The 24,744-nt window shown below is 48.5% G+C and overlaps 1 protein-coding gene across 1 annotated transcript; it reads left to right on the forward strand.

Moving 5' to 3' along the window:
* Positions 1-20,901: 20,901 nt before the first annotated feature.
* VSX1 (visual system homeobox 1) lies at positions 20,902-23,722 on the forward strand (the record flags this gene model as incomplete). Its single annotated transcript, XM_082758430.1, has 5 exons — positions 20,902-21,310; positions 21,529-21,607; positions 21,818-21,941; positions 22,737-22,917; positions 23,457-23,722. The coding sequence occupies 5 exons, from the start codon at positions 20,902-20,904 to the stop codon at positions 23,720-23,722; spliced, it is 1,059 nt and encodes a 352-aa protein (XP_082614556.1).
* Positions 23,723-24,744: the final 1,022 nt, after the last annotated feature.

A 24,744-nucleotide genomic window follows, 5' to 3' on the forward strand; every position in this document is an offset into this window, starting at 1 on the left:
AGGTAAACAGGAGAAGCTCAGCAAACTGCTTGTTAAATATCCTTTATCCCTGGGACAAGCACTCTGCCCCTGAAGATGATAAGCTGACATTAAAAAGGTCAAGTTTTACAGTTTTTGCTAGTGAGCTGTAGCACACAGATGCCTAGTGGCAGGCAGTGTGGTGCAGTGGGAAAGTAAATTCTTTGCAAATAAACTGTTTTTCAGTTTGATTGATCGCTTTTTGGTAAGATAACAACAAATGTGCATAGTGAGTACAACAAGTCCACAGGTTTCTGGGCAGGGAGCTTCCCAGGCCTAGAGCTGTCCTCTCAAGGACCTGGGGACCAGGGAGCTCTCTCTCAAATCCTGTGGTTGTCTCTAGGATTTTGGGCTGATGTGAAAATTCCCACCTAGGAGCAAGTTTCCCAATATGCAGAACAGGACTTCAGTCCCTTGCCTTTAAAAATACACCCTTACCTGAGCTTGTTGCATTGGGTAGCCTGCTACATGAATAGCCTATATCTTCTTTCAAGTTGTAAGAAAACAAATGGTTCTGGAGAGATAAATACTCAGACTCAAGTACTACTTACATTCTTCAACACAAAAGATTTCTGTGACATCAGGATTATTTTACTTAGCAATATGATTTTATTTATTTATTTTTTTAGTCCTAAATGAAAAGTGTTGCTGTCACTTGTCACTTTGTATCTTGCTGCAAGATACAAGTGAAGATCCAGCAAAACACCAAATTCCCCCTTTTTGCTAGGTAGGGGGAAGAAAATCAGGCCAGGCCAGCAGAGAGCAGTATTTTATCAGCAACACCATTTCCCTAGAGACAGGGCAAAACAGTGTAGTATTTGTCTCTTGTATATGAAATGTCCTGCACATATATTTGTAAATGCAGCTTGCAACGTTTTAGCTGTGCTGCAATTAGTATCAGAGAACCCAGAAAACTGTAAAACTGTAATGTTTTTGTTTTAATAATTATTATTTTTTTTCCTCCTGTGAAAGAATCATTTATGTGCACAGGGAACAGTTCTTGGTCTGCTCTTGGAAACCGCCCCCCTCACCTCGTCTGGGGCCCTGAGTGGAAGTATGGATAGTTTAAAAGGTTCTGCATTTGTTCTGAAGTTTTCTTACTGTGGTCATTCCCATAAATAACTCAAGCCATATACTATGAGGTTTGTAACAAATTTTCCAGCATGGTGCCTACATATTAAATATATTGCATAAATGTGCATTCATAGCTTTGTGTGTTATATATACCATACCTTAGCTAGAATGCAGGCTACTTGGGACAAGTTATTTGAGAAAGGATCTCTGCCACCAGTTGATTCGTGGCCAACAAATGAATTCAGGCCGCATGAGGTGGACCTGGATTGGATGCACAAGTGCAGCTTTGAACATCTGCCCTCTGAGACCTGGAGAACTATTTAAATAATGAAGAGCCCCCTTTATCGCTTGGTGTTTCCTTCAGTGCTGCCCCCCCAGCCTGCCTGAGGAATGGCTCTCTTGCAGCAGTGCAGGTTTCGGAATGTCAAAAACAAATGTGCATTTAAGGTGCAGTAGAGAACCTCAGGTGACTCCCTGAGATGTGACTACCTGAAACCCCAGATGGCACCCACTATTTGTCTGATGTCAGTCTCCATAATTCCTCCCAGGTATTTTAAAAAAGGCAGGGCTTAGCCTATATTGTTGCTTCTCCAGAGCTGCACCCATCCCTGGTCAGAGGGCTGCTGTCAAACATATTAAATAAATGCTGAGTGGCCATTTCCTTTCCCACAGAGAAAGCATAAATAAGATTTTTCTCTGTTTCCTCTGGGAGCACGCCAGTTTTTGACAAACTCATAAAAATTAAATCTCCTTGAAACATTTATGTTTTTGGCAAATGTAGCCAGGACTAGTAACTGGTTGAAAAGTTTTGGAGGAGCAGCATGTGTACAAGCCTTGTATTCCTAGAGCTCAGGATTAAAACATGCCTTTGACATACTAACATTATTCCTTCACTGAGTACTTTGCATTTCTATCTCTTTCTTGGCTTTTCTAGTGATGTGCTGATATTTTTTGTGGTCTGAAGTAATACGTATTTTGCCTTCCAGGCTTTTTTTTTTTTTTTTTTTTTTTTTTTTTTTTTTTTTCAGGCTATATGAAATCATGTGGCAATAAACTCAAACTCTGAAGACCTCTAGTATCAGACCAAATTGGTATACATGTATTTTCCTCTGGCTCTGAAGGCTGGATGTGGTACGGTATTATATTTATGGCTGTGCACTGGATTTGTCTGCAATAAATGCTGGAAGGGCTCCACCATTCTGCAATTGTATCACAGAGGGTGTCTCCCAGGGGATGTCAATGATGTTTTCAGCTGTGGCTGCACTACCAGATAATATGAACATCCAAGCATGTCCCTGTTGTTTCTCCCTGCTCTTTGCGATCCACATGCAGAAGTGAGCAGTAACTTTGAAAATGCTGCCTCAACGTGGTCTTTCTGGTGCCCTACAGGCTGAAGTTCTTCACAAATTTATCACGACCTACATAATTGACCTATATTATTTGTTAAATAGCTTGTGCTCGTTAGAAACATGAATGGGAATGGCTTAGTGGTTATTTATTTATACACGGGTGTGCGTCTGTTTTGTGCAGTGATATTTGTGGGGATCATGCCCAGATTTTCCCTTTCTGGACCTCTTCTATATATAACCTGGGCTTGTATTATTGGAATAAAACTGGAATTGATTCTGTTCTCAAAGAAAACAACAACAACAAAAACCATACCATTATTTTTATTGCTTTTCTAGGCAAGGCGATACATCTGTATGTATGTCTGTAAGCAAGACCGCTAAGCATGAGGGAGGAAATGCAGCAAAATGTTCAAGTCTTTGACTTGGAGATCAGTGAGTAGGAGCAAAACACGTTTTGCACTTCAGTCACTTTTTTAGGGCACACCGCTAGGGCCCTGGACTGGCAAACAGCATTGCTGCACCCCGCTGTTATTTGAACATTTTGTCATGAATGTGATTATTTCTTCTTGTACTTCTGCCTCACTTACAGGCTGGTAGGAGTCGTTTAAAATCTGGACTGATGTTGCAGTTTGGTGAGTGATAATACCTTTGAGTTTAATGGAATTGCACCTGCTTCCATCATGTACGAATTCAGCTTTTAATGTTTTAGAAGAAAACCCATCTGATTGGCCTCTAGGGGCATATTTGGATCACAGCTTTTAAACAGATGTCCGCTACTACAAACCCTACCGGCTACATTAACAGTGCTGTCAGGCGGTTTCCACTGCTGTGTCCTCATTCATTCAGACAGGGTGCACAGAGTGTAATCTAATTAAGGAAAATTCCCCAGATTTTTTTCATGTCTGTTATCAGTGCATTTTTAACTTCTTCAGATTCATTAGAAGTGCATCCATCTGTGGGCTGTCACATAGCACTGTGCCGCATATTATCTATAATTCCTTCTACATGCTTGTTTTAAAGAACAATTAAGCTGGGTGGAGAGAAGGAGTGAAAACAAACTGCTACCATTTTTAAATGTTTGTGTTTTTGGGAATTGTTCCCTGTGTCTCATGCTGAGGATGGCAGTGGAAAATGTATGTTTTGCCTGTAAGTGTGTGGACCAAGCATGCCTTCAAAAAGGTGTATTATTCATTAGCTGAACTGGTTGTTTAGGGGCACAGGTTTGCCTAGCTGAATAGACAGCCTGTGCCTTGACCAGGCTTTTGTTAATAAAGACTTTTATGAACTTGTCCTAATCTTGGAGTCAGTTTTGAATATTCCAAGTTAGAGGAAAGTCCTTGCTCACCTTGTGGGTCAGCTCCACCTACAAAAAAGTGATCTCAACCTCTTCTGTAAAGCTTTCGAGACCTATTATGGCATGATGTATGACAACAAGGTTCAGAAATGACATTTTTTGTAAAAATGCCCTGGTTTTAAAAAACATTTTGTGCATGATATTTGAATCCTAAAATGATTTACTGACCTCTTGAATTTCCCCTTCTAAAACTAGGGTCAGATTTGAAGTTTGGTGAGGTTGCTCAAAACCTTGTCCATACGGGCTTTTAGTATCTCCAAGAGACTCTCCAAGCCCTGTCCCAGTACTGGATGGAGGGGTAGGATCACCTCCCAGTTAGCCAGCCCTGCTGGCTAACATTTTGATTACAACAGCCTGGGACAAGGCTGTTTTTCTGCTTTTTCAAGGCTGTTTTAGTAGGACTGCTAACTATAGATAGTAGTTGTGGGTTTTGTGTGATTATTTGTAGTTTTGTGTGGTTTCTGGTTTTCACACTACTTAATTTCATGATGATTTTTTGTGTCTGTTTTGATATTTTCAATGACTTATATAAAGTACTTTAAAATTATGAAGAACAAAAAACTGAAGGTCTTTCCTCAGTATTGGTACTGTTCTGTTGCTGGATGTGAAATGAAAGCATGGAAATTAAACTAGTTGCCAACTCCCCTGTAATTCATAAACCAATGGTTCAACTCTTTAAATTATCCATGCCCTGTTGTCTGACCCTGTACACCAGCAAGGAATGCTTAGAGTCCTCTATGAGAGAATGACCCAGAAAGTCACTTTTCTTCTCTGAAACGCTGTGAACACCTCATTTGCTAGGAGGTACTAAAGTCTTATATGTGAAATAATCACATAGAGTGTCCTTGGAAGAAAGGAAGTCTTTTCAATTATTTGTTTCACGTCTTGGGCCAACTACTGACAAATAAATGTAAGTGGCAGCCTGTTGTTAGCCTTCCATCCCTTATGCCTCAGGAGATGGAGAAAGACTATTCTCCAGTATTTCTAAACTTCCTTGAAAAATTACACTAATGTTCACTGTTTTAGTTCCTACAAAGTGAATGTATTTTCTAGTGTCCCAGTGATGAATTCACTGTTGGTTATAAAGTACTCATTTCCAAGGTGAAGGCAGAAGTGCCTGGGTAAATGCAGAAGTACCTGGGTGAATACTTATGGTCCATTAGGGGAAGCAAACACAGGGAATCTCTGCTTGTCCAACCCGAGGCACTTTAAGAAGAACTTTGTCCTAAAGCAGCCTCCCTGCCCTTTGAGGCCTTTTGGAGCACCCAGCTTAGGCACCCAGAAATTCAGGCCCCAAACATCATTAATTGCATTTGAATATAATTCTTTCTCTTATGTGTCACATTTTTTTTTAAATATTATTATTATTTCTAAGGAAATGGAGTTACCTACCTGTCTTCTAATATCATTTATTGCTTTCCTCTAACCAGTTTGTCAAACTGAGATGAAGGGGAACCAAAGCCACTGCTGGTGAATGGGTGAAGGGGAGAGAGCAGAGGCTGTGTGGGCCAGTGGTGGATGCAGGAGCTGGGAAGATGAAGAGGGAGACATGGGAGCTGTGCCAACAGACTCTCCTGCCCCTTGAGACCTTCTGTGCAACCCATCAGAGCTACCTGGAAATGAAGCAAGACCCAGGACTTTCCCAGAGGTGTTAAAGATTGTCTGTGTTAGAGACCAAAAAGCCCATAAAATGAGGCTGGTGGAGGGAGGTCTCTTGGTGAGGGTACTGGCTGGCCTCCTGCAGTCAATGCAGGGAGCCCTTCCCACCAGTGATTCAGCTGTTCGAAGGTCACGGCATCCCAGGGGGACAGGGGAAGGATGACAGGTTCCCAACACAAGGGAAAGGAAAATGCTTTGGGGTTGACCCGGCACCAGCCCGGCTGCTCATCTTCTGTGGAAACCACTTTACCTCCATCTCATCCTCATGAATAACAGGGGTTTGAATTTACCAAGTGAAGTGGCCAGCCCCTCCAGCCCGCTATTCATTACTCCAATTAACAATCAGTTGCCTGAAAAATGGGCCAATCTGTTTCTTGGGGAGCCGCATAGAAAAATCCACAAGGCAAGCCAATTAGCATACCAGCCCTCACCCTCTAGGGAATTTCATTTAGTTGTTTGGTTGATCTAAGTACCAAAATATTGTTGTTTTGTTATGGAGCATATAATGTTTGTTAAATGACTGAGATCCCCTGAGGCCCATATGCTGCTGATATTCTCTCTGTCCTCCCAAGCCGGGAGAGGCAATAAGGCAAAACTGTTGTGTCCCACACATGGCCCCTGTATTTTCCTGGCAGGACACAGCAGCTGGACACGGGCAGAACAAACCTTCGCCACCCGGGGTGGGCGGATAGCTTCCCTCCGAAATAGTTGCACACTTGAGCAAGCCCATTGTCTGCCCAGAAAGCATCTCAACCGCCTCTTGTCGGGCAGCCGCCGCGTACAAAAAGCATGCAGAGCCGGCACTCGGGCAACCTGTCTGCGTGGCGCATTGTGCAGGGGCAATTAGTCTGCAAATTGCCCGTTTGCACACCCGCGCATGAATTGGTTGGGTTGCTCCCACAGGATTTATTATTATTATCACGATTATTAAGGAAGGCCCATGAATAAATAAGGTAATTTGGCCAAACGCCTTTCTCCCCACGCACATACGGCTCCTGCCTCTGCCATGGAGAGTAAAGGCTGTGGGTGGGATCCCTGGGTTGGAAAAGAGAAGTTCCCAGGGCCTGTGTGTTTCTAAGCCTCTAGGCTGATGCCAGTGTACTGGTGACAAAGTTTTTTTTGTCTGTTTAATAGTGTTTTTTTTTTTTTTTTTAAATTTTGTTTCCAGTGGGAGAAAATATATTAGAGCTGTCAGCTTGTGCTGCCACTGCTGGTGCACACGCTTTGTGCTTTGAGATGTGACCCCAGTCCTGCAACTGAATTGCTCCTTCATCTGTGAAGAAATCCTATTGGGCTTTCAACAGCCAAAGAAGTGCTCCAATCTGTGCCATCCCAGTGCCAGGCAAAATATATCCAGCCTGATTTGAAGACTTCAGTTTTATTCTGGTCTGAATTTGCCGGAGCTGGTGGGGAGTCATGTCAGAATGAAGGCAGCCTGACTGCCTGGACTGTCCCGCTCGGTCTTCATGCCTCAGTTAGTTCTCTAAAGCAAAAACCCAAACTGCAGATCACTGCTACTGAATCAGTAGAAGAAAAATATAAATGAAATGAGACTCAGTCTATCATACTTTGGATTTCGGTCAGAAGTTTCAATGAATCTTTAAATGCTTAATAAAGGGATTGTGTTCTCACCACCACTGATAATCGCCACAGTTGTCTAAGGGTTTGATTTTCCATCTTTGAACCTACCGGTGCTTCTCCCCACATCAGCAGCACTTTGAAGGAGAAAAGCCCTCCTGAGCTGGGTTTTAGCTCAGCTGTCTGCCTTGCAGCCCTGCAATCCTCAATGTAACCATTCAGTTCCTGCTACATATACCATGGCCTTCTGCACCATAGGATTTCAGCCAGGAGTCCAGACCCTTGGCAGTCCCAGGGATGCTGCTGGGTCTGTGTTAAGATACAGACAAGCAAGTTGTGGTCAGGAGATATAAATGTGCTACATGGACATCTGCATCTCATCTGGGAAATCTCAAAGGTTGTTGTTGTAGACGCTCTGTATGAGTAACTTTAACTTCAAATAGTTGATTGAGTAATGAAAGAAAACTTACTGGTCTGCAAGTATATTTGACAGCTGCAAGGACTTCTAAAAATACTCTTATTACAACAATTTACTCTTGAAATATTTGGCCTAGTGTCTGACTTTAATGAAGGTCTGTGCATTTGCACTAGCAGGTCATCTGCTTTGTCCCCTTTGTGCCTGGCTCTGCTGACCTGTTCTCTGACATAATTTTGTTTCTGCACATCTTTTTTTGCTGTGCTCAGCATTGCTATGCCTATTTATTACAAGAAAATAAATAAATAAATAAATAAACAAACAGCCCACAGGAGTTGCTGGACAGATACACCATGCCTGATTCTCTGGGGTGCTGTGAGCCTTCAGCATTCATAGCTTCCAGTAGGAATTGGGTAGAGCAAGGCAGATATGAGAATCAGACCCATGTCAGATATCCGTGTAACTGGTCTGAGGTCAGCAGTCAAGCATCCTGTGTCACTCCTCAGACAGCCAGCATCTTGCTGCATGAGAGTGGCAAGGTATGACCAAGGCAATAGGATTCCCAAGCATTCGCAGTTTCATAGGACTTTTTTTTTTTCCTTCATCATACTAGTTGTAAGGTAAAATGCAAGGACTCTTCTTCTTCAGTTGCAGAATTTTTGAAGGCAAAAGAAGGTACATCTTTCCTGACCTTCTTCTCCACATTTTCACACGTATTATCTTGTACACTGACTAGATGAGTTGCCTTTGGCAAATCCCTCTCTACATCTCAGTGCCCAGGGGCCAAAAAAACAAACAAACAAACAAATGAGAAAGAGAAAGAGAAGAGAAAGAGAAAGAGAAAAATCTTTCCCTGCCTCATATCTTTGTGCCCTGATTTCCCATAATATCCTTCCTGTGGAGTGAATTATTTTGCCATACACCATGTACATGACGCCATATATTAACACCCAAGTTCCCAGTTGGTATAGCAAGAACAGACCATTATTTTGGCTGTAGGTAGCATTAGGGAATGATGAAAAATATATCGTTTTTTCTTAATTCAGAGAGAGAATGCATGATTCAAACATTTCTTCAGCTGTTTCAAGCACCATCCCAAAGGACCATCTCTGGGCTCCATATTCTTCCAGGGAGATGCAGATTTGCATCTGGCTGTAGCTTTCTTAAAAACTACAATGCAGTTCTGCAGGTGGCTAAATTTTGCTCACGTATCTGACCTGACCACCTGCTACTTAGCGCTTAACTTATTGTTGAATCCTCTGCAAATGTTACAAAAATCCAGTAACATTTAATATTATTTTGTAGCCCCTTGGTTAACCCAACACTGCTGGGTTGAGATAAGGCTGGAGCTGGTGAATTATTTGGCATTGATTTAGGGATTTAACAGTTGAAAAGTTTAAAATTTGGTTAATAAGGGCACAACCAATGTTGTGTAACAATTTTTTTATTATTATTTTCTTTAACGGAATGAAATTAAATTCCTTTGAGAAGCAGTAGCATTATTTTTTCAATATGGTTACGTTCTTTAAGCCAACTCCTAATCTGATGAAAAAGGATCGTTTGTATTTTCTGAAACCATAAAAACATACTTCCCTATTGCTATGTCCTGAATTCTTTACAAGCTAAGTCATATATGAGCATTCTAGGATTTCCCCTTGGAAAGTTAAGAAGCTGGTAGTTTCCTGCGCTTAACACCAAAGGATGTGACTAGTGTTTCTTTCCTTGTTTAAAACTGCAAACATATATTGACTGAAAAAAACATATTCAGAACCATAAATGGGAACTTAACAGTCAGCCTACTGTAGGATATCTAGCTAATGAACAGGAGATACGTTTGCGATTGGTAAATGTGGATGCCTCCTTCTTAATTTCCTTGACTGTTGATCACAGTCTTTTTCAGTGCTGCCTTTATACTCCTGTATCAGTCGTCTCCATTCCCTGCCTGTCGGGTTGTAACCCTTGGTAAAATGATTTTATTTAAAGCAATTAAGTATGTGATCCTATGTTTCATACCATTGACTGTCCTAAAATCTGAGGAGCTCAGGTTGCGCATGGGGTAACGAAGAACCAGGACCCAGCTTTCTTGGTAGAGGCCACAGTTCTTTGGTCACAGCTGTGATCCAAATGCTTTGGGGAATGGGTAACTGCTGCATTTTATTAAAGACACGCAACCAAAATAATAATCGGATAAAAGGATCATTTATTGTCAAACGATTATGGAGCTGCATTATGTGATTTCATATCTTTTCCTTCAAAATCTCTGCATTTCAAACCAGCTTGCGGTTTTACTCTGTGCCATTAACACTTTGGTATTACACAGGAGTATATTTCACATGGTAAATTCTGTGGAATATGGATTATGTTATCAGAAAATAAACACAAATTTCTCAAGTTGGCCTTGGCTCTGCTGGTGGTAATCAGGAAATTGCTTGTCCTTAAGCTACAACAGAGGATTGGATTCTTAAAAAACGAATAGGGAAAAATGCTTTTAGGGTGATTTCCTTACAACAAAAACATGATAGTCTTAAAGCTCAGTGATAATCTTTGTGAGTCCTTTCCACGTGAAGCAGGGGAGCAACCAGATTCCCAGCTGATGTAAGTCAGCATAGTCCCATTAGCTGGCAAAGCTGGGTCAGCTCGCAGCAGCTGAGGATCCAGCCCTGTGGCTTGGAAGGAATCATCATCTTGCTGTCAAAACCAGGGGAAAGACTATAACAGGATTTTGTGAGGGCAAATAATATTAGAGAGAAAATAAGATGGGCTGGGACCAAAGAGGAAGGCTGTTTCATTTGCCATTCACTGAGACCTTTTTTATTGGAACATGCACCAATGCAGGCAAGTTGTCTCCCAGTGCTGCTGAAGGCTGTTAACCTTTTTTTTAGTACTATTTAGTATCTCTCACTACAGTGGAGTTACAGTACACCTTTAATAACAAAACTCCTGAGTTAATCTCCTTTGGAGGTCTGCATGGCATTACTAGCTATAATCTCACCCTTCCAGGTTATTGTCAATGCACTTATAGACATAAAACCTTCTTTGGGAGAATTAGGTATTTTCTCATTACGCACGCTAATATCTTTTCACTGAATATCACCAAATTTCCATGAAAATCTGTTTGACATTCACTGGGAAGTTGCAAACTTTACCCAGTTGTTTAAAGAATTGTCTCAAATGAGTTGTCCTCTAGCAACCTCTTTTTTTTTTTTTTTTCTTTTTTCTCCAGGAATTATGCAGGTGAGACACTCTCCAATGAACTGATTAAAAGAGAAGGCAGTTCTCCTTTGAAACAGGCAGATGAGGGATATGTGTGGAGAAGGAAATCCTGAAGGAGCTGAGTCCCTGCTGGATGCAGGCCTCAGGCTGCCGGCCTGGAGGAGAGGACAGGGTCCAATTTTGTGACAGTGGCCTAGTGGCGACATCTCAAGTCTGAGACCAAGCCCAAAGCCTGTATTGGATCTGGTCTTTAACCTCTGTGTCTCAGCTCCATCAGGGAGAATAATGCTCCAGGTTTAGCAAACTCTTCAGGAAAAAGGTCCTCTCTTGCTTTGCCTGTCATGCCAATAATAAATAACTACATCAGGGAGACCAGAGTGACTACAGCGAGAAGAGCAGCAGCGCTAGCAGCAGCAGGCTCCTCCTGCTGAGGATGTGACCACTGCTTGCACCACAGATCCTGTACTGGTCATGTCCCCGTTTGTGATGTTGAGGAATTTGTGGGCAGCAGGGCTCTCTTGGCCCTGGGGTACCCAGCCGCCTGTCCCCCAGGCGCTGCCCAGTGCCAGCTACCTCGCGCTTTGTCGCGAGGTGAATCAGGGAAATCAGGTCACAGCAGAGATGGGCTGCAGCTTTGCCATCTGCAGAAGAGTTTGAGAGAGTCTGACATGAAGGGTCAGTGGCAGGCGTCCAAGGCACTGGGGGTACTGGAGGCTCTCATCCCTCCTGGGTTACGAAGGACAAGGAGGACTCTGCTAGCAGATGGTGTCTCCAGTGTCTCGCCTGCACCCATCTACAACTGCAGACCTCGGTGTTGGTGCTCCTGAGATATCAAATTGCTGGAATATTCATATTTATAGAAACCTTTCTCATGCTCATAGCTGAGATGTGATTATAAGCCAAACACTGAAACACCTGAAGTGGAACAAGCTGGTGTTTTGCCATTTCTCATCGTGACTTGAGCACAGTGGTGGAGGAGGAACAAGGTGGAAGATAGCATAGTTTTTAGGACCATAATGCTTTTTTACAGCTGTGTTGTGGAAGATGGTCTCATCTCTGAGGTGTGGGTGTACAGGACAGACCCTGTCCTCTCCACCTGCTGGAAAGAATTGAGTTGCCCAAGGGCTTGTTGAGAGCTTGTGGCCAGACTGCATGTTGAACCGAAGCCTCTTGAGTGCTTGAGGCAACTCGCCTCCACCTTTCCTTGCTAACTCACTCACCTGAGGTCCTGTGCCATTCGGCTTGGGCGGCTGCCCAACACTGCAGAAATCCTGGACTGATCCGCAATACTATTGCCAACTAGTTTTGTTGTGGTTTTAATTCATTGGTTTTCATTTCTGCAGAGTTGTTCAATGTGACTTTGCTTGAAGAGGGGCTGAAATTCCTTCATAAGCCCTGCGTCGCCTGAGAGGAGGTGTAATTAAGCCATCTACCTCCTGAAATCATGGTCCACCTTCAAATAATCAGGGAAAGCCACCAGAAGGGTTAAACACTTTATTTAGATGGCTTTGTTTGTTACGTTAGTGCTTTGCTTGTTCTGAGAATTAACAGAAGATAAGCTAAAAGTTCATTTATAAGAGTATTAAAGGATAATTATGATGGAGTAAATGCAGCAGGTCAAAAGGCATTATGATGAACAGAATCATAATATAGAGCTTGGGAAAATAAGCTAAAATGTACAATGCTTAACATCACTCACCAAACGCCATGAAAAATGTACATGTTTGGTTTTCTCTCTCCTTTATTTCCAATCTAAATTAAAGTTTCCTCCATCGGCACTCTGCTGCTCGTGTGCGAACATGTAATGATAATCAATTGCAGTAACTTAAATTAAACTTTTGGGCAAGCACAAATATGTGACCTTTTAATATCAACAAAATGATAAAAAAGATTTGGTAGGAAATCTGTTTCAATCAGATTAGAGGAGAAGTGGGTAAAGCTGATTACAAGCCCGCTAAACACAGTATTTGGGCAGTATTTGTTCAGAAACAATAGCGTTAATTCTACTTTAACAAGTATTATCTGAAAAATCAATAATTAATGGGAACCCATTATCAACTTGTAATTTAGCACTCAGATTAAGTTGGGGGAGAAGTGAAAGCGAGTGGGCAACCTGCTTTTACTTGACCTGTCGGCCGATGGATTAGGGGGGTGGCGGCAGGTTTTGTGCTTTGTTAAAGCAGAGGTGGTGGAAATTCGTCCATTTGGACCCCTCGCTGCTCGGCTTTGCACAGCCAGGTCACTGCAGCCCAGGGCCTTCAGTGGCACTGGATCCTGGGACACGTGGGGACCTTGCCCCTGAATTCACAGGGTGCACAGAGCTAACCCATCATAGAAAATGGTATGGATGGTATGGATGGCCGTGGTCTTGCCCCTCCTCAGCATCTTTCTGCACCTTTGGGCTGGCCCAAGAGCCCCTGACCACATTCTCCCCTTGGCTGGCAGGTCTGGCACTGGCATGTGTAAATGCATGTGAACCGCCAAATCTTCACCAGCCCGCTCCTTCTCCCTCCCCCCTGCCGCATCATCTCTATTTGGAGAAACAACCTGATTTGTCCTCCCCGCTGCCTTTGGACTTAGATGTTGCGCGTGCGGGGGTCCCAAGCGCTGTGCTGTAGGAGTAGGTCATTGCAACAGATGCCAAACAGATAATAGTTTTGCAAAGACAATATACTCGCAGAGGATACAGATGTTCTGATCAAGGATCGACGCACGTCCCTCTGGGTATCACTGTGTGTTTTCAAGGCTGGAGCAGGCTTTTAGAAGAGGAGCATTGCTGCTTGTGGAATTTTGGGTGGACAATAGTGAGCCACCATTTCCACCTTGCTGCTGGCCTGCCCATGTTCTCCTCCTGGTCAGAGGGCTTTCCTCCCCAGCTGGGTCACCTACCTGGTCTGGGGCAAAGCAGGATGAGGCTCGTGGGCTGCAGAGATTTGGTGGGATAAGAGAGGGAAAGGAAACAGCTGGGGACAGGGGAACACAGCTGGGCATGAGGAAGGAGCTGGGTGTAGTAAAATCCTGCACTGGTCCCACCAAAGCGCCCACGCTAGTGGCAGGTGTGAGGGACACCACAATAGCCTGGGTTGGGACGGGGGTTTCTCGACGAGCACGAAGGCGGGATGCTCTCAGCAAGGGGAACAGATTGAAGGCAGATTGTGTGGGTGAAGCAGCACCGTGCTCTGCAGCTAGGGAGTGGCTTCAGAAATGGCATTTAATCATTCAACATTAACACAAGACATCTGTCACCATCCCCGGCAGTGACGGGGCTACACGGCAAAACAATATGTTCTGGCGCTCCTAATCACTGGAAAAACACTACTTTTTGCAGAGAGTTCTTTTAGTGCCCAGCACAAATCCTTCTATTTTATTATAGCAATCCCAGCCAAATCCTCCAATAAATGGAGTTTTTATTAATGTGCAGCTGTTAAATGAGAAAAAAAAATAAAACTCAGAAATAAAAATGAATCCCTGAATAATCGGGCTGATCCCAGGCAGTAAGAACAAGCAGGCCGACCAAATACTTACAGCTTTTTGGTATTATTTAAAAATACGGTCGGGGCTTTTCTTTCACCCTCTGTTTTATGTACAGGCCTGATTAGATTTTGCTTGGTACGATCAGAGCCACTTCCGTGCCTCTGTGGGTACAGCAAGGAGGATTGAGAGCTGCTGGGAAGAGGCTCACGTCCAGGGAGCTGTCTGATGTTGGTGTGGTGGGTGAGATGGGTGTGGAGTTGGGGAGAAAAGCAATGGGTTCAGCCTCAGCACTGCACAGGTACAGAAACTGGGCAAAAGAAGTGCAAAGATGCAGTCCTGCTGGCAATGAAATGGCCCAAAGGAAAGCGCTGAGTGAGAGGAATTGTAGGAGGCCTGGTGGAGCCCCCATCAGATGTGTCGCGTGTTCCCATCACATCCATCGCATGGTTCCAGCTAGCTGAGACTTCTGACAGCCTTGTGGGAGCCCAGCGAGAGCAAAGCCTCCAACATTAGGGCAAAGCCAGCCTGGGCAGCTCTCCCAGGTGAGCCCTGGCCACTGGGATGCTGTCTGCCACTGGTGGTAGGGCCTTGGTCACCTGGGGGTGATGCTGGGGGAAGGCAAAACGAGAGGGAAAACACCCCAATCAGATAGCACCCTGCCCACGAAATGGCACGACCACCTCCGCTATTCTTTCTGATTAAATTAGAGCCAAAGTAAAGCCCTAATTCTTCTGATTAAAGCTTAGAAGTTAAGCTCTTTGGGCAGGATGCGTGCCTTGCCCTGTGCTCTCCTAAACCACTTTGTCCACTCGGTGACAAGACACTAATAACACTCCCCTGTATTTCTCCTCAGACCAGTAGGGTGCCTGGTCCGTAGAGTGTATGACATTTCTGGGGGCATCGCATCACTTCTGTGCAATAAATAAATACCATATAGTAGTATTCATGCGTGGCCACCCGGCTGCTTTTTGGAAGGACAGAGGTGGGAGGAACTGCTCCAAGCACAGCAGAGATCCAGATCTGCTGGGGTTTGAGCTTGCCCCAGAGGAGTTGCCCTGGGAGAGACACCACAGCTTCCAACTTCTGCCTCCAGCATCTTGCACATCTCCCGTCCCTCCTCCTCCTCTGCAGCACGGGCATTGTCCCAGATCAATGCATTTACCCATGTGGAAAAATGTCATTACCACCAGGGCTCGGCTTTTCTTTCCCCTCAAACTGCTCCTGCAGAGCAAAAGACATCTCCCAGGTTTTCTGCAGCCTCCTCAGCTCCTTCACCTTTGGCTGGCTAAGCACTGCAGGAACAGCAAAGGAAGGGGTGCAGAAGAAACCTGATGTCCAGGTGTCCCTCCTGCAATGTCACTGGAGCTGTCTGAGGCACCAAGCAGAAGGAAATGAGAGTGCCTGCTGCCGTTTTCAAATTGGGAGAAAATACTTTTTTTTTTTTTTTCACCTTCAAAATCCAGCAAAAAAAAAAAAACAGAGACTTGCAGACAATGACCCCACAAGAGGCATGCTTATTTCTTCCTCTCACTCCTTTTTCTCCTTTTTCCTGGAGCGTGACAATACCCATAGTGCAAGCCCCTACTTGAGGTGATTAGGTTCATTGTCAGCAACACTCAATTTGTTCATTTTGGACAATACATTCAGTTTTGGCATTGAGGTCCACCTTGATTATGTTGCAGAAATCATATCAAGGCAAAAAAAAAACAAAACAAAACAAAACAAAACAGAAACTGGTAGGAAAGCTGGGAAGTCCTTCATGCTCCGTGTCCTTTCTTATAGGGAAATCAAAGTGCACACACACAAAATAATGGCTGTGCTTTGCTTGGTGCTCATTTTACAGCTGGATGCTGAAGAAGCCCATAGGTGTCTACTCATATGAGAAGGAGGATCCACGGTTGGGGATTCATTGATGTTATTTTTCTGTTACTCCTATAGGTCCTCCAGCTGGTTTATTTGGGACAGAGTTATTTTGGTAAAGGGACATGCTGCTTGTGTAATGCCTCTCAGCCTTTGGATTCATCTTCAAGCACCAGGACATTGGGTAGTGATGGCTGGAGGATTTTGTCCTTGGAGCCCAGCCAGGTCCCACGTTTTGGCACCTGTTTGCGCCCAGGAGAGCGGCTCCAGAACACAGCATTAAAGGGAAGAGTGAGAGTAGCCGCCTGCGCGCGCGGTGTCCCCGTCTTTAATTAGGTTAGCTGCTTTCATGGCAAGTGCTGTCACACGGAGCCAAAAAATCAATACCATATGGCACGGCACTCAGATAGCAAACTTGGAGCTTAATTAAAGGAGAAGGAACCCTGTCAGGTCTCATAGCGCAGCGCCTACAATTAGGCATGGCTGAACTGGTTTGGAAACGCAAGGGGCTGGGTGACACCTTCACCCAGATCTGAGCTGGGCTCCCCACCATATTGTGGCAGAATAAAGTGAAATCTGCCTTTCCCTGCCCCCAAGAGAGACATTAGAAACAGTGGAATCACCGTTTCATGTGTTTGACTGGATTTCAGTATGGCACTCATGGAAAGAGCGGGTGCCTTGGTCGCTGGGTGGATTGAGGTGGCTGGGGGAGAAAGGAGGCTGGGAGGTGGAGAAGAGGGAAAAGCAACCTTCAAGGCACCAGCAGAGCAGCCGGTTCTCACCAAGACCTCTTCCAGCCAGCCCCCAGGCACTTCTCCATCACTCCCCCACCTCCTGGGACCAGTGTCCTCCAAACCAACCCAGTTTTTCCAATTTTCTCCTAATATTTAATCTAAACCTACTCTATTTCAGTTTAAAACCATCCCCATGATGAGCAGCAGTAACACCTGAGGCACCTGGACGAGATGCCTGCACTAGGGTCCAGCAGGATCTGGCCCCCAGATCTGCCACTGTCCTGAATGGCCACGGGCAGGTCCCTCCTACATGGTTTCATGTGGAGCACAGAGCAGATTTCCCATTGAAAGCTAACTTTCTGAATGAAGAAATTGGCTGAAAATCTTCCGGACAAGAAAGATGTTAACAATCTAGGTTCATTTCAAGATTCACTAAGGTCAGTAAAGCTCTTCCAGTGAGTTTCATTGTCCTTGACCTGAGACCTTCATGGAACCAAACATTTCTCTGCTCTCTCAAATATAAAAGAAACCTAAAAAGGTGGTGTAATTCTCAGCTTTTTTCCATTAAAACAAAAAGAAATCTGACTCCATTGCTTGGGAAGTTTCATTTCCAGGGCCTGAACCAGAGTCAGACAATGTATACCTCTCTTTGGGGAGATGCTGATGTAATGAATGTGGCAGCTATTGTGCGTGCTTGGGAGCCTTGCAGCCGCTTCTCTTCTCCTTATATTTTTCTTTTCTTTTCTGTTTTAATGAGTGTTTCTCTAATTGACTTGATGATTTCTGTTTAATTAGCACATTTTGGAGGAATGATCAAAAAAAATAATAAGATAAAGTAATCGGACAAGCATAGTGCGGAGGAATAAGAGCTCCTTTGTGGGGCTAATTGGAGAGGACAGTCCATCGGCTAGTTTGGGGCTCCTCACAGTCGGATATTCCCAGTCCAGCCCTGCCGTGTGCCCAGGACTCCCAAGCGCCCACGCAGACCCAGCTCTGGCAGCCACTTCAATTAGCTTTAATGAGCCGTGACGGAGCACCAAGGAGCACCCGGACCTGCCCTGTTTGCCATAACCCACGTTTTGTAGGACACTGCTCCGAAGGTTGCAGAAACAAGCACAGTGGGTACGGGTACCACCAAGGGAGAGCATCCCCAACTCTGCTTGCGTGCTGCTTTCTGATCACGCAGTTGTAGGTGTACCACCTGGATGGTCATTTGTTTGCCCTGTGTTTGGCCAGGAATTAATTAGGGGATCGGCTCCAGGCTGCTGTGACAGCTGTCTGCGCGTGGCACTTCCCAGCAGTTTGATTAAATCTGCAGCACTCCAGATGTGAGAGCCCCATTCCCCGGCACATGGTTTGCTCTTAAACTCCACTTAAACCATGACTGCTCTTCTGTTTTTTAATCAAAGGCAAATGTCTTAAGACAGAAAGCTGTGCGGAGGAATTAATAGGGATGTCTCTGGGACATGGGAAGGGACCCCCTCCAGTGCCAAATTAGGGCTGCCGAGGCGCTCGCCCTAAGCCCAGCTTGCTGCACTCTGGCACAGCAGGCGGAGTGTGCAGCCAGATGTGGCTCCTGTGTCCTTCAAATGCTGCCTTTCACCAACATCAGCGCGGGGCAGAAAGGATCCACTCCCTGCAGCACAGCAGCGCTGTGAGCACAGATATCGCCATTTGTTTAACCTGGCTGTGCCACCTGCCCCCACAGATCCATCACCCCAAAATGGAGACTATTTGGCCATCTCTTTCCCAGCTGGAGGTGGAGGAGGTGGAAGAAAAGCCCTTTTCCTTCTGTCTGAGCTTGCTGAGGCAGAAACCTCTCCCCAGACTCTCCCCCTTGCCAACTTGCTGGTGTTCCCATCCCGTTTACTGGGGCAGGAGCTGGATGTGGGGTGCACGGCATGGAGCCAGCAGGGACCGCCTGGCCGAGGCTGCCAGCTCTGGTCCGATGGTGGCTGTGCGCTCCCTGCCCATGGAGCACAGGAGGCTTCTCCACCCCGAGCAGCCACGAACTGTCAGATGGTGCAGACTCTCCTTTATTATTGACCTGATTCATATCCAAACCAGGGAGGTGAAAGCTGCCTTATCCCATTACTAATCCCCTAAACCAGTCCCTTCAGTGCCTCCTCTTTGATTCCCCTTCCTCATCGCTACAGAAGGTGGATCTGTGGTCAGTGGGCATCCTTCTGAGGTTTCCCTTCATGTTCCTGTGAAGACAGGCGCCCCTAAACCCCGCTGGCTGCTGGTTTGGGACTCACTTAGCACATACTGTAATCCCGCAAGGACTTGGCAAGGCTCACCCCGGGGTCTGGAGGGGTCAGCCCTGGGCACCCATCCCACCGGTGCCCTTCTGGTGCCATCCCAAAGTGCTTTAGGGTGTGGGTCCTGCGTGCTGGGCACCCTTGGGCTCCCGGTCTTGTTGGCACATGCGCCCTGCCCGCTGCGGGGGGAGGAACCACAGGGAAATTAGAGCAAGAGCGATGTTTGATGTTCTGCTCTTTAAGCGATTAATAATCTTTCAGTGTCGGAGAATCAGCTGAAAATCTTCCCTGGAAAATAATGAGCAGAGAAACATTTACTGATTAGTCTAATCCCAGATAATCCTATCTGATGAGCGTATATCAAGATATCCTTTAACTGATTTATTGTCCACAGGACCGGTGGAGATGCCCCTCGGAGATGCCCCTCGCCACCACAGCCAGGGGACCTGCCACCACCCGTGTCCCCCCCTGCCCCGTCCTGGAGCCGTGTGCCCGGAGCGGGCGCATCCCTGGTGCCCCGTATCCAGGCCACCTCGCCGGCGTGGGGAGATTTAATCGCTATTTCCATTTCTGCGTCTATCGGCTTTCTCTTGGGTTTGAGCTTTTATGTTTCATAAACTGATTAGGAGCAATTATACGTGCTTTATCCCCAAACTTTCCAAATGACTAGGCCATATGCATATTTAAGGCTTCATCATCTCTCCCAACAGCTCAGCCTTAACGTAAACTGCTGAAATCAAGCTGATTCTGGGACAACGTCAAAAATTAGGGTTTTATCCACTAATATCTGCTCGGACAGGAAATTTGTTGTGGGTGGTGGCCGGATTAGGGCTTCTAATTACTGTGGCAGATCCTCCCTGCCTAGCAGTGAAAGTCTCCGCTTCCAGCAAACCTGCAGCAAAAACACTCTGGAGAAGTGAAGGTGCCCGAGGGGACTTTGGGTGACCCATCCCCAGGCGGGTGGGGGGCAGCCCTGGGTGGGCACACCCCGAGCATCCCTGCACGCCCAGTCCATGGGGACCTCGGTGGCTTCGGGGGCGCGATTTCCCCCTTTTCCCACCTCCCGTTGGTGGTGTGAAGCGCGATCACCCGAAGGCACCCCCCCCCCGCCAGCCCCCAGCGCCGGCCACGGCAATTATCCTAAATGAAAGTTATTGTTCTGCTAATCCCAGGAACAGCTTGCGAGGGGAGATTTGGGTCTTTCTTTAATAATGCAAAGTTAATGCGGAGTCCCCTTGTAATTATCTTTATCAGAAGGACCCTCGGTTAATCTGGCCGTCCAGCGGGAAGGCCTGGATCAGGCCGCCCGTGTAAGCCGGTTGTAAATCGTTTCCATAAACAGATGAAGGGGAGGGAAAGGGGGGGAAAGCAAAGAAAGAAATTGCAGCTCAGGTGCAAGGAGCTGGGAGCCAAAAGGAGCCGGGAGGCCAGGCACCTCGAAACGGCTCCGGGCTGAGAGGGGACACCCAGGGGGGACAGTGGGGGGGGACAGCAGCCGGGCGGGACGCCCCGTCCGGGATGTGGGGCTGGAGGGACGAGGAGAGGGGACGTGGGGACAGCACCGAGGGGACCCGAAGGGTGTCGGGGTGGGGAAACGGGAGGGAGAGGAGGGGACGGGGTGGAGAGGAGCGGGAGGGAAGGGATGGGGAGGACCGGGAGGGGATGGGATGGAGAGCACCGGGCTGGAAGGGATGGGGAGGACCAAGGGGAGGGTCCGGAGAGGGGGACCCGAGGGGAGGGACCGGGGGGGGACCCGAGGGAGGGGCTCGGGGCCCGGTGGCCGCTAATCCGTGCCTCGGGATCGCCCCCCCGCCGCCCCGGGGTGTGCCCGGGGCCGGGCCCGGCGGCGGCCCCATAAAAGCGGCATCGGGCGGCGGTGCCCGCTGCGGGGCCGGGCCGGGAGGAGGCGGCGATGCCGGGCCGGGGGGAGCCGTCGGGGGGCCGGGCGGCGGCGGCGGTGCCGGTTCCCGTTGCGGTCCCGGTGGCGGCGGCCCCGAGCCCGGCGGCGATGCGCAGCGCCCTCCCCGAGCGGGCGGCGCGGCCGAGCCAAGGGGGGCTGCGGGCCAAGGGCTTCGCCATCACCGACCTGCTGGGGCTGGAGGCCGAGCTGCAGCCGCCCCCCGGGGCCGCCCCCGGGCCCGCAGGAGGCTACGAGGGCGGCGGGGCGCTGGGCTTGGGCTTGGGGTTGCTGTGTGGCTTGGCCGGGCCGGGAGCCCCCTGCTTGCTGCCCGCCCCCCTGCCGCTGCTCCCGGCTCGAGGACCCCGAGCGGGTCCCCCCGGGCCACCTCCAGCCCCCTGTCGCCACAAGGAGAGCGTGTCCGGTGAGCTGCTGTCCCCACGGACGTGACACCCGTCCGGGGTGGCCGTGTCCCCTCCGCTGTCCCCCTCTGGGCACAGGGGAGGAGGGGAAGGGGCACCCATGGGTGGCACTGGGGGGGAGCCGCTCATCGTGGGGCCAGGGAAGGGTCTGGATGGGAAGGATCTGGATGGGAAGGGTCTGGATGTGACCGTGTACCCCCTGTCCCCATGCTGCCACCAGATGAGGACAGCCTGTCCGGGGATGCCAGCGACCTGAAGATGCCGGCCTCGCAGATCAAGAGGAAGAAGAGGCGGCACAGGTAGGGCTCGAGGGCTGGGCCGAGCCCCGCACACCCCACTGCTCTCCCCCAGGTCCCTTAGGAGGGGCTGGTGGCCCCAAAAAAGCAAGGAGAAGGGGATCTACAAGAGCTGAAGCAGCAGCAGGGGGAGGATTTCAACCCCAGCAGGGAGGGGGTGATGTTTTCGGGAGGGTCTGGAGCCTGTCCCAGGACGCTGGCTCCTCTCCGCAGGACGGTGTTCACAGCCCACCAGCTGGAGGAGCTGGAAAAGGCTTTCAACGAAGCTCACTACCCCGACGTCTACGCCAGGGAGATGCTGGCGGTGAAGACGGAGCTGCCGGAGGACAGGATACAGGTAGGGCTGCGCGGCACCTGCTGTAGGGCGAGTGGGTGGAGGTGGAGGGAAAGTGGTGGCACTGAAGCCTCTGGGGTGGCTCCTCGGCTTCCCACCCAAGTGGACATGCAGGGATGGGGGGACACAGTGCTGGCCCACGCAGCTGCCGTTCACTGCCGGCTCTTCAGCTCTTTCCTCTGGGGACACAACTCAGGCAGGAGTGATGCACTGGACCAAAGCTCTCCCCAGCTTGCTCACGTAGCCTTTGGGGTGGTATTTTAGGGCCTGATCCTGCCCCCTTGTGGAGCAGCTCATCGCCTTAAGGACAGGGTGGGAGTTTGGACAGCACTCGGGTTGTATCGACGCCTCCTGAGACTTTAAATACAGGAAGGGTGTGGGGAGAGGGACCTGAGCACCCTCTGCCATCACCCATCAGTGCGATGTGGACCCCTTCAGGAGACGTTGGTGGCTTCGTGCAGAGCCAGCGCAGGGGCTCTGCGGGCACACCAAGGGGTTGCCCTTAGTGACTGGGGCTGGGGGCACCTTCCCGGGTCAGGGCCAGCCTCATGTAACGTGTGCTCCCTCTCCCCCCCTTCCTCTCCTCTCTCGCTGACACCCACGTGTGTGCCCTCCCCAAATCCTCCTCCGTGGCTCTGCCCCGGCTGCCCTCCCCCGTGCCCTGAACCCCGCGCACGCGGCTGCCCCCCTGCCCTGGATGCGCTCCCCCGTGCCCGATTATCCCGAACGCCCACCCGTGGGGCCACCTCCTCCCCACATCCCACCCCCTCCGTGCTCTCCTGGCTGTTACCCCTGAAGGTTTGGTTTCAGAACCGAAGAGCCAAGTGGCGGAAGAGGGAGAAGTGCTGGGGCCGGAGCAGCGTGATGGCCGAGTACGGGCTGTACGGCGCCATGGTGCGGCACTCCATCCCGCTGCCCGAGTCCATCATCAACTCCGCCAAGAGCGGGCTGGTGGGGTCCTGTGCCCCCTGGCTGCTGGGTAAGCATCAGGCCAGAACGGGGCAGGAGCTGCAGGTTTGGGGTTTTTCGCTCCCTCCTTGTACCGAACAGCCAGGGAAGGGAAAACCTTTATCCACTGTGTCAGACACTTAGCTGTGTGTTGGTTCGGTGTGTGAGCAGTCATTGTGGGAGCAGCTGGGGGTTTGGGAATTCATCACCCCCCTCGCTGAAGACAATGCTATGTCAGAGCTACCCTGGGGCCCCCAGCACAAGAAGGACAGGCACCTGTTGGAGAAGGTCCAGAGGAGGACCACAAGGATGATCAGAGGGCTGGAGCACTGTGCAGACAGGCTGAGGGTGCTGGGGTTGTTCAGCTTGGAGAAAAGAAGGCTCCAGGAAGACCTGGGGTCTGGGCATGGTGGTAGCTAGCAAGAGTTTTCCTCAGATGTAAGTGACAGTAGAAGGAAGCAGCAGGAGGGCAGAGCAGCACACTCCCCTCGACTGGGGAGATGATGCTGAGCAGTTCTGGGCAGGAATAAGCAACCGGCACCCTTGGCTTTGCTCTCTCCCCCCTGCCAGGCATGCACAAAAAGTCGATGGAGGTGAGCAGGAAGGCGGAGAGCCAAGAGAAGCTGGCAGATGGCTGGCGAGCGGAGCCGGATGAGGAGGAACTCCAAGGGAAGCAGGCCAGTTCCCAGAGGAGCTCTGACAAACTTAGCCCCACGAAAAACCCTGAGGACACAGCCATTGACCTCTCCAGGACAGCCAAGCACGAGAAGAGGAGCATACCGAGGCAGTGCATCAACGGGGACCCCGCTGCGGAGCAAAAGGACAAGGACCACTGAGCTTGGGCTGCCCCGCAGGAGGCCAGACCTCACAGCTTCCTGGGGAGATAAGAATATTTATTAACACACATATATATATTTTTTTCTGAAGTCATTGAACTTTTATCTGAATTCAGGGCATTCTAAAACCAGACACCTTCCCCCTGCCTCTGTCCCTTCACTTGTCAGCTGTTCACTTCTCAGCAGAGCACAGATGCAGCCAGGGTGGAGGGTGGGAGAGGTGTCCCAACACAGCCAAGAGCAATGTGAAGACGAGACCGTGTTTCGGGCAGCATGGACAGGCTGCTCAGGAAGAGCCTCCCTTCTCCTCTGGGATGTGAACGTGTCCTGGGCCACCCAGGAGCACAAAGAGCAGCAATGCAATGGGAATTGCTCCCTTCCCAAACACGCGGGTGCAGAGATGGTGCAGGAGCTTACAAACGCCTCCTCTGAGCACTGCCACCCCTGCACAGCACCTGTGTGGCAAGTCCCTCTGCTTCGAGCACACAATTCTCCCACCTCAACCAGCAGCGGGGTTTTTAAACATGGTAGGGTCCCTCCTCAAGCTGGTGTAACCTGACAGGCCTGCCAGTTTATACCTCCTGAGGATCCGGCCTGCCAACGCAGCCTTACCACTGGATTTACACTGTGTAGCTTCCCTAACTCACGTTTGGGAGAAGGGGGGAAAGACGTTTTTGTTATGCAACAATTTTGTACACTCTTGAATGTGACCTGCCATGCTATGCATACCAGAACAGACCTTTTTTGAAAACCAAGCCATAGTACCCTGGAACAATTAAACAGTTTTGTGAACTGACATGAGAAAACATTTTGTAATTATCTGTAAATAGTGTAATGTGAGAGGCGTTTCTTGGTTGTCCTATATTTATGTCTAAAAGCACTTTAGTGATCTGGATTTTGGAATGTGGCTGTTCCCGTTTTGTCCATTTATTTATTACGCATCCGTAAGTAAAATTGTGGTGTGTCTTTGGTTTTCACACTCTGCATTGTGATTTCTTTTATTTTACTTTGGCAGGTGTTGT

Source organism: Aythya marila (assembly GCF_965140915.1).
Source record: "Aythya marila genome assembly, chromosome: 3".
NCBI lineage: Eukaryota > Metazoa > Chordata > Aves > Anseriformes > Anatidae > Aythya > Aythya marila.